This window comes from Ranitomeya imitator, chromosome 1, assembly GCF_032444005.1.
Source record: "Ranitomeya imitator isolate aRanImi1 chromosome 1, aRanImi1.pri, whole genome shotgun sequence".
In the NCBI taxonomy this organism is placed as follows: Eukaryota; Metazoa; Chordata; class Amphibia; order Anura; family Dendrobatidae; genus Ranitomeya; species Ranitomeya imitator.
This window is the reverse complement of record NC_091282.1, coordinates 27,189,781-27,199,414: the sequence shown is the minus strand read 5'-3', so window position 1 is coordinate 27,199,414 and position 9,634 is coordinate 27,189,781. Positions and strand designations below refer to the sequence as shown.

Below are 9,634 nucleotides of genomic sequence, written 5' to 3'. Positions count from 1 at the left end.
GCCTATGGGCGACGGATCCGTCGCCCCAATCCGCTTTTTCAATTGCGCATGCTCCAAAAAGTAGATACTTTTCCCAGACAACCCCCAAGTAACGGATCCGTCAAAAAAACGGATCCGTTAGAACCGTTTTCTCAACAATTGTGATGGATCCGTCGATCCGTCACTATGTCGGAAGTGACTGATGCCAAAAGACTGAAGTGTGAAAGAAGCCAAAGCTATAACAAATACCAGTTGTAAGCTGTTATCTTTGCTCCTGAAGAAACATATATTCACTGTTGAGTCTACCAATTTTCTTTTGTTTATCCTTTTTAAGTGACTGTATATACTATATGGTCTTGTATATTTTTGGCCTAATTGTTGGATTAAACATAAAATATTTATTAGCTTTGTTCCTCTTGTTCTATAAACCGCATCCCGGAAGCCACGTGAGGCTCAACGTTACCAGTAATGGGTGTCCAATTTGCCTCTAATAACCGGAGAAAGAGTTTGGAACCGGATGTACAGTATATATTTTATACATTCACCTGCCCAATAGCCATAGTAGTTGTTGACTTGTCCATCGATCATCAGGCAATTGTGTGATGGTCCTGACGATTGGTGCAGCGGTGGGATATCTTCATAATCTCTTGGTCCTAACGATTGGTGGCAGTGGTGGGATATCTTCATAATCTCTTGGTCCTGACGATTGGTGGCAGTGGTGGGATATCTTCATAATCTCTTGGTCCTGACGATTGGTGGCAGTGGTGGGATATCTTCATAATCTCTTGGTCCTAACGATTGGTGGCAGTGGTGGGATATCTTCATAAACGGTTATTAATTAGTGGCACACAGAGAAGGTGCAGATCCTGGGGAAGAGACTGCTGTTGGACAGGTGCAGCTGTGATTCGGCCTCCCTCCTCGCGCTGCGACCCCTTCACTATGCAGATTATCATTCACCCCCTTCAAATAATGGATTTATTGTATCTACAGTATTTATTTAGCAAAAATGGCATTTTCTTAAATATTTTCTATATATATAAAAAAATAAATAATGTATCCTGCATCCTCCGCATGTAAAAAACAAGCGCAGAGCCCCTTCCCCACTCGGAGCCGGTCCTTCTCCAGAGAACTGAAGCATCTCCTGCGGCGTCCCATCTCCGTCCGGGTCTCACTGTACGAGAGTAAAGTAGTTTGAGAAAAGTTCTTCTCCGCAGCGAATGTCTCTGAGAGCGACGAGGACCACACAGCGCAACGGCCTACGAAAGAGAAGACGAGGAGTAAGTGGCAAAAATGGTGAAAAATGCGCCCTGCTATATTGGTGAGACCCCCGCCGAGGATGTATATGTCCATACTGACCCCTCCACATCATGGGAGTAGCGGATATTGGGGATGTACTGCCTCAGCTCCACTGGGAAAGACTCCGGGACATCGAATTCCTGGTAAGAGACGTTGGCCGCGCGCTCTGCGGGGAGAAGACGTGAAGCAGTGACCCCACCTGTGTGACAGCTGCACATGTAGCGGAAATGTGTGATGTGAGCGGGGGGCCGCAGATGACACCTGGGTATATTACCATTAGAGCAGTTATTCACATACTGCCCCACCGCCAGGGGATTGAGGGGGGCGCTGGTCAGCCAGGTGATGTCACACATCTTCAGGGGTCCGAGTTGATCTCTTCTGCTGCACGACCTGAAACAAAAGCCCCTGTAAGATTTTCACGATACAGAACATCCCCTTTAAGCCGAGATCACACTGCGTTTGGAAGAAAGCACTGTATTCACAATTCTGCATGATTCCTGCTTGTTCAGTGTCTGCACATCGCCACCCTGTGGCTAAAAGCTGAAAAGGGCAGATGGAGAATCCCATGTCATCCTACGAGATTATAAGGGAGTTTCTGTCCGAAAAACACATTAAAAACTGCTGAGAAGACAGATTCTGAGCGTTCCTAGGTAGCGATAACTCGCTGTTCACATGTTCAGGCTTTCCTACGTCTTCTAATCGCTTCAGGTTTCTGAAGACACCAAGCGTCTTTCCAGCAAAGTGGATGGCATTTATAGAAACCTCCTGCTTTTTTTGCTGCAGATTGTGACGTCTCTTGCGTGTCATGGGGGACAGAGGATCCTAAAATATTACAGGACACGGACACCTCTGGGACAATTGTGTTACTTCAATGCACAAATTTTTGTCTAAGCATAATTATTCCAGTAGGACTTTATGTAAAATGTTGTCTCGTTTGTCTTCTACATCCTCTATGTATCACGGTACATAGCAGACTGGAGGATGAGTTACCAGTGATTTGTCAGTCAGCGCTCTCCGATCTGTAACTCTTATCTCTCTTCTCCTGAACCATCTTCTATGTTGATTTATGACCAGTTGAAAAATGAAATATGTGCTCACTGGCAGATTGCTGGGAACTCTAGCTGCTGTGTACAGTGATACATAGAGGATGTAGAAAGCGAGCACTGCAACATTCCTAATAACAACATATTATTTTTATATAAAAATAAATACATTTAAGTAAAAAAAAAAATTCCAGGTGCCATCCACCATTCGTCACAGCTCCTCTCACCTGTACACGGACTTCGAAATTCCCTTGTCGCTCCCATCAATGAGAATCCCATCGAGGCATCTGAAAATAAATGGATTTCCGATTGATTGAAAGAAGATGGGCTCAAAACTCTGATAGACGGCGCCTGCAAAATAAGGGAGGAGATGACCTCAAACGCGCGAGCAAAATCCAAACAAAAACTCCTCAAGGACAAAGCAAAAAAAGGCAAATTCCGGATCAGAGAAGAAATTAATTCCTAGTTTTACCTCTAATCCGCTTCTATAACTTTTAATTTTTCTTTCCTCATATCTGTACAATGACTTATCACATCCACAGCAGAATAGTGAGTGCAGCTCTGGAGTATAATACAGGATGTAACTCAGGATCAGTAATGTAATGTATGTACACAGTGACTGCACCAGCAGAATAGTGAGTGCAGCTCTGGAGTATAATACAGGAGGTAACTCAGGATCAGTAATGTAATGTATGCACACAGTGACTGCACCAGCAGAATAGTGAGTGCAGCTCTGAATTATAATACAGAATGTAATTCGGGATCAGTAATGTAATGTATGTACACAGTGACTGCACCAGCAGAATAGTGAGTGCAGCTCTGGGGTATAATACAGGATGTAACTCAGGATCAGTAATGTAATGTATGTACATATGTACACAGTGACTGCACCAGCAGAATAGTGAGTGCAGCTCTGGGGTATAATACAGGATGTAACTCAGGATCAGTAATGTAATGTATGCACACAGTGACTGCACCAGCAGAATAGTGACTTCAGCACTGGAGTATAATACAGGATGTAACTCAAGATCAATAATGTATGTACACAGTGACTGTACCAGCAGAATAGTGACTGCAGCTCTGGAGTATAATACAGGATGTAACTCAGGATCAGTAATGTAATGTATGCACACAGTGACTGCACCAGCAGAATAGTGAGTGCAGCTCTGAATTATAATACAGAATGTAATTCGGGATCAGTAATGTATGTACACAGTGACTGCACCAGCAGAATAGTGAGTGCAGCTCTGGGGTATAATACAGGATGTAACTCAGGATAAGTAATGTAATGTATGTACACAGTGACTGCACCAGCAGAATAGTGAGTGCAGCTCTGAATTATAATACAGAATGTAATTTGGGATCAGTAATGTAATGTATGTACACAGTGACTGCACCAGCAGAATAGTGAGTGCAGCTCTGGGGTATAATACAGGATGTAACTCAGGATCAGTAATGTAATGTATGTACACAGTGACTGCACCAGCAGAATATTGAGTGCAGCTCTGGAGTATAATACAGGAGGTAACTCAGGATCAGTAATGTAATGTATGTACACAGTGACTGCACCAGCAGAATATTGAGTGAAGCTTTGGGGTATAATACAGGAGGTAACTCAGGATCAGTAATGTAATGTATGTACACAGTGACTGCACCAGCAGAATAGTGAGTGCAGCTCTGGAGTATAATACAGGAGGTAACTCAGGATCAGTAATGTAATGTATGTACACAGTGACTGCACCAGCAGAATATTGAGTGAAGCTTTGGGGTATAATAAAGAGTGTAACTCAGGATCAGTAGTGTAATGTATGTACACAGTGACTGCACCAGCAGAATAGTGAGTGCAGCTCTGGAATATAATACAGGAGGTAACTCAGGATCAGTAATGTAATGTATGTACACAGTGACTGTACCAGCAGAATAGTGAGTGCAGCTCTGGAGTATAATACAGGAGGTAACTCAGGATCAGTAATGTAATGTATGTACACAGTGACTGCACCAGCAGAATAGTGAGTGCAGCTCTGGAGTATAATACAGGAGGTAACTCAGGATCAGTAATGTAATGTATGTACACAGTGACTGCACCAGCAGAATAGTGAGTGCAGCTCTGGAATATAATACAGTAGGTAACTCAGGATCAGTAATGTAATGTATGTACACAGTGACTGCACCAGCAGAATAGTGAGTGCAGCTCTGGAATATAATACAGGAGGTAACCCAGGATCAGTAATGTAATGTATGTTGTTGTGAATTCTGCTTTTGGGCTCCCTCCGGTGGTTGTAGGTGGTAATGCTGTTGTCCCTGAAGGGCAGTCTTGGTCAGGTGTTTCTGCTGATTGCAGTTCTGACTGGGGTTTTTAGGTTTGCAGGATTCATTAGTCCTTGCCAGTTGTCCATGGTTCTGGGAGGAGTAGGTTCTCTGTCTGGTTCCTCTTGCCTTGCTGCTAATTCAGCAAAGATAAGTGTTTGTTTGTTTTTTTCCTGTGGCACACTTGCTGTGTTCTAATAATTTTGTGCTATTCATTTGTTTCTTGTCCAGCTTAGATTGTGTCAGTATTTTCTCAGTCTTGTTGGATTCTCAGGAGTTGCAGATATACGCTCCACATCTTTAGTTAGATGGTGGAACTTTTTGTATCTTCTGCTGTGGATATTTTTTGAAGGGTTTTAATACTGACCGCTTAGTATTCTGTCCTATCCTTTCCTATTTAGCTAGAGTGGCCTCTTTTGCTAAATCCTGTTTCCTGCCTGCGTGTATCTTTCCTCTATTACTCACAGTCAATATTTGTGGGGGGCTGCCTATCCTTTGGGGTTCTGCTCTGAGGCAAGGTAGAATTCCTACTTCCATCTATAGGGGTATTTAGTCCTCCGGCTGTGTCGTGGTGTCTACGATTTGTTAGGCACACCCCACGGCTACTTCTAGTTGCAGTGTTAAGTTCAGGATTTGCGGTCAGTATAGGTTCCACCAACTCCAGAGAAAGTTCCATGCGGCTCCAAGGCCACCAGATCATAACAGTATGTACACAGTGACTGCACCAGCAGAATAGTGAGTGCAGCTCTGGGGTATAATACAGGATGTAACTCAGGATCATTAATGTAATGTGTGTACACAGTGACTGCACCAGCAGAATAGTGAGTGCAGCTCTGGGGTATAATACAGGATGTAACTCAGGATCAGTAATGTAATGTATGTACACAGTGACTGCACCAGCAGAATAGTGAGTGCAGCTCTGGGGTATAAAACAAGATGTAACTCAGGATCAGTAATGTAATGTATGTACACAGTGACTGCACCAGCAGAATAGTGAGTGCAGCTCTGGGGTATAATGCAGGATGTAACTCAGGATCAGTAATGTAATGTATGTACACAGTGACTGCACCAGCAGAATAGTGAGTGCAGCTCTGGGGTATAATACAGGATGTAACTCAGGATCATTAATGTAATGTATGTACACAGTGACTGCACCAGCAGAATAGTGAGTGCAGCTCTGGGGTATAATACAGGATGTAACTCAGGATCAGTAATGTAATGTATGTACACAGTGACTGCACCAGCAGAATAGTGAGTGCAGCTCTGGGGTATAATACAGGATGTAACTCAGGATCAGTAATGTAATGTATGTACACACTGACTGCACCAGCAGAATAGTGAGTGCAGCTCTGGAGTATAATACAGGATGTAACTTAGGATCAGTAATGTAATGTGTGTACACAGTGACTGCACCAGCAGAACAGTGAGTGCAGCTCTGGAGTATAATACAGGATGTAACTCAGGATCAGTAATGTAATGTATGTACACAGTGACTGCACCAGCAGAATAGTGAGTGCAGCTCTGGAGTATAATACAGGAGGTAACTCAGGATCAGTAATGTAATGTATGTACACAGTGACTGCACCAGCAGAATAGTGAGTGCAGCTCTGGAGTATAATACAGGAGGTAACTCAGGATCAGTAATGTAATGTATGTACACAGTGACTGCACCAGCAGAATAGTGAGTGCAGCTCTGGAGTATAATACAGGATGTAACTCAGGATCAGTAATGTTCTTAGATTTGCTGTTCTTGGCGGTACATTTTTGTGATTTCGGAGGGGGTGCTCGTGTGCACAGGATGTTCTGGGTGCGGACATTTAGGACATTACCCGGATACATTGACACTACGGCTCCTTTAGGCACAAACCCTTTGGAGACGAACACTCCGGTTCCTGCGGCCTCCATGGTGCTCGGCTGCCGATCGATGTAGAATCCCAGACTTGCGTAGATGGCGTCCGCGGGGTGCAGCGAGTGATGATGTTTGTGCTGCTGACCGCTGGTATCGGGCGCAGGGTACATGGCGCGGGTGGTCGGGGGCAGCAGCGACAGCAGATCCGTCTGTGCATTTATATCCCATGTGAACAGGACCCGAAAGAAAGTGACGAGCGAGGAGCAGACGTCATCATCCGCCACGACCTTGTCAGCGCGCCCGGCGGACACACAGCGCAGCGTCCTGGAGGAGAGAGAAGAGCAGAAGTGAGGAGCCGAGGTATTAACCCCTCGAGGACACGAGCAATGGGCTTATTCCGCCTCGTTGCTTTCTGCGGGTCAGTACTTTATTCTGGAGTCGTGGAGAGGATTGTGCTTTATTCTCGCGGCTTTATAGTCTTCACCTGTATTAATTCCTATAGAGGAAAAATGCAAAGAAAAAAGCAAATGTGCCGCAGCGCTCACCGACACTGCACGGGAATATACTATGTCACGTCTTTGCACTTTTATTTATTGCATTGATGGCGATTTATTACTGTATTAATATTAATTGTATATTTATACATATTTTAATCTTACAATTGTATTTAATTTATATTAATTTAATATTTTATTTGTATAATCTGTATGTTCTAAGTAGGATTTTTCTCCGTACAATGTGGCTGCTGAGAGGGAATCCATATGAATAACTTCCCTCTTAGTCCCCTTAATCCAGGACACGATGGGAGTTGTAGTTCCTTCAGATCGCCAAGCAGTAGCTCCACAAGTAGATATATCTTATACACGGGCGACATCTAGTGGTTAATCTATTGAATGGCATGCATTGTATTACTCTGCTGCCCTCTAGTGTAAGTACACGGCAGTGAATGAACGTAAGTGCCTCACGGCTGCCATCTACTGGGTTGTTTGTTCATCTGCATAATCAACGCTATAAAAGGTGCTTCAAGAAATGTACACGGTCGCCATCTCGTGGCAGTTTGTGCAATTACATGTAAGTTGCACACGTCCTCCATCTTGTGGCAGCTGCATAAAATTACACGGAAGCAGAAAAATGAAAGGTCGCGGCAGCAACTCTGGTGCCACCTGGCGGTCACTAGTGTTTGCTGCGGGGTGTACAGATACTAATGCAATCAGTCTGCGGGGGGCGCTAGTACCATCTCCCGGTGCGATGCGTCTCCTCGGGTAATTGCATAATTAGTGCACCCCAATATACCCGGCAATGACATATACCAGACCTGCGGTTACGAGTCAGGTTCAGCGCCACCCAGGGGACAAACCGATATTTGTACGATCTCCAGCGGGAAAGGATCGCCCGCAAAACCGTGCTCGGAGCGGGCATGTCGCCTACCGACGGGGCAGTGACGTTCAGACTCAGAGAGGGAGGAGATTACAAACGTCATAAAATGGAGGAGGAGCTGTGACGTTTTATTCTGTGTGTCTACAAGCTCCGAGGAGGCGCCACCTTGTGGTATGTTTCCATAATTACATGTATTATAATGTATACCCCAGACGACATGTACGAGTGACATCTAGTGGTTAGTTTTTCCAATTACACGCAAAAAAAAATCGTGTTCAGGTGCCATCTAGTGGTAGCATTTTAAAATTACATGTAATAGACTATATGTGATGAACGAGCGACACCTTGTGGTCATTTAATCAAATTACACATATAATGGCCAAGTCGCCATCTAGTGGTACGTTTATGAAACTGCATATAACTGAATATATGCCTAGCAGGTCATGTTCGAGTGACATCTAGTGGTCACTTTATGAAATTAGAAGTAGCTCAATTATTTCTCTGCGCCATCTAGTGGTGACATTCCAGAATTACATGTAATGGAATGTAAGCCATGTAGATACTGTGTTACTTGGGTGATTCCCAGTGGTTGTTTTATCTTATTATTTGAGACTATCGTAACAAGACATCCTCTAGAGGTTCCTTTTGGAATTACAATCTATGGAAATGTGTGTTCTGTAAGAAGATTGCATGAGTGTCTTCTAGTGATCATCACTGACCACCATAACAAATTCCTTGTGGGAGAGCTGAACCAGACGCCACCTTGTGGTGACTATATAGCATTACATTTTTGAAAATGTGCGTGTGATTCAGGGTACACACTGGTGACATCTAGTGGTCACTTTATCGAATTACATGTGGCTAAAGTAGTACATTGCTTCCCTCTTGTTTGGGATCCAAGGGGTAACGTTTCTCCTTGCGGAGAGTGACACTACAAGCCTGACATGCCAAGTTTAGGAGACTTTAAAGCCGCAATGCTCCTCCGTGAAATACGTCTCTTCAGAGAGGAAGAGGACTAGAACTCTTGTGCCTCCTATAGGAAGTAGCAATTCTAAAAGTTCCTCTTAGGACATGGTTTGCAGACCGGTCACCATTCTGATCGCTCTTCTCTGAACTTGCTCCAGTTTTTCAATGTATTTTTTAACCCCTTAAGCCCCGAGGGTGGTTTGCACGTTAATGACCGGGCCAATTTTTACAATTCTGACCACTGTCCCTTTATGAGGTTATAACTCTGGAACGCTTCAACGGATCTTGGCGATTCTGACACTGTTTTCTCGTGAGATATTGTACTTCATGTTAGTGGTAAAATTTATTCGATATAACTTGCGTTTATTTGAGAAAAAAAAACGGAAATTTGGCGAAAATTTTGAAAATTTTGCAATTTTCCAACTTTGAATTTTTATACCCTTAAATCACAGAGATATGTCATGCAAAATACTTAATAAGTAACATTTCCCACATGTCTACTTTACATCAGCACAATTTTGGAACCAAAATTTTTTTTTGTTAGGGAGTTATAAGAGTTAAAAGTTGACCAGCAATTTCTCATTTTTACAACACCAATATTTTTAGGGACCACATCTCATTTGAAGTCATTTTGAGGGGTCTATATGATAGAAAATACCCAAGTGTGACACCATTCTAAAAACTGCACCCCTCATGGTGCTCAAAACCAAATTCAAGAAGTTTATTAACCCTTCAGTTGTTTTACAGGAATTTTTGGAATGTTTAAATAAAAATGAACATTTAACTTTTTTTCATACAAAATTTATTTCAGCTCCAA

At 43.3% G+C, this 9,634-nt stretch overlaps 1 protein-coding gene across 2 annotated transcripts; it reads right to left on the bottom strand.

Annotated features, from left to right (window-relative positions):
- Positions 1 to 485: 485 nt before the first annotated feature.
- On the bottom strand, positions 486 to 8,086 carry SETD9 (SET domain containing 9). 2 transcript variants are annotated; one of them, XM_069745898.1, is made up of 6 exons: positions 7,790 to 8,086; positions 6,493 to 6,798; positions 2,546 to 2,605; positions 1,550 to 1,665; positions 1,336 to 1,441; positions 486 to 1,235 (listed from the first exon to the last, which is right to left on the bottom strand). In XM_069745898.1, exons 1-6 carry the CDS (start codon positions 7,891 to 7,893, stop codon positions 1,148 to 1,150), a joined length of 780 nt encoding a protein of 259 aa, XP_069601999.1. In that variant the 5' UTR covers positions 7,894 to 8,086; the 3' UTR covers positions 486 to 1,147. The 2 variants fall into 2 exon arrangements, with proteins under 2 accessions (XP_069601999.1, XP_069601998.1); XM_069745897.1 differs by having other exon boundaries at positions 954 to 1,235; positions 2,546 to 2,669; positions 6,455 to 6,798; positions 7,790 to 8,072.
- Between the last annotated feature and the right edge of the window lie 1,548 nt (positions 8,087 to 9,634).

Coding starts and splice junctions, on each gene's coding strand:
- SETD9 (XM_069745897.1), bottom strand. CDS start 7,893: ATGCCCGCTCCGAGCACGGTTTTGCGGGCGATCCTTTCCCGCTGGAGA. Junction 2,670..6,454: donor CGTAGTGTCAATGTATCCGG/GTAATGTCCTAA, acceptor CTTATTTTGCAG/GCGCCGTCTATCAGAGTTTT. Junction 1,442..1,549: donor TGTGAATAACTGCTCTAATG/GTAATATACCCA, acceptor TTCTCCCCGCAG/AGCGCGCGGCCAACGTCTCT.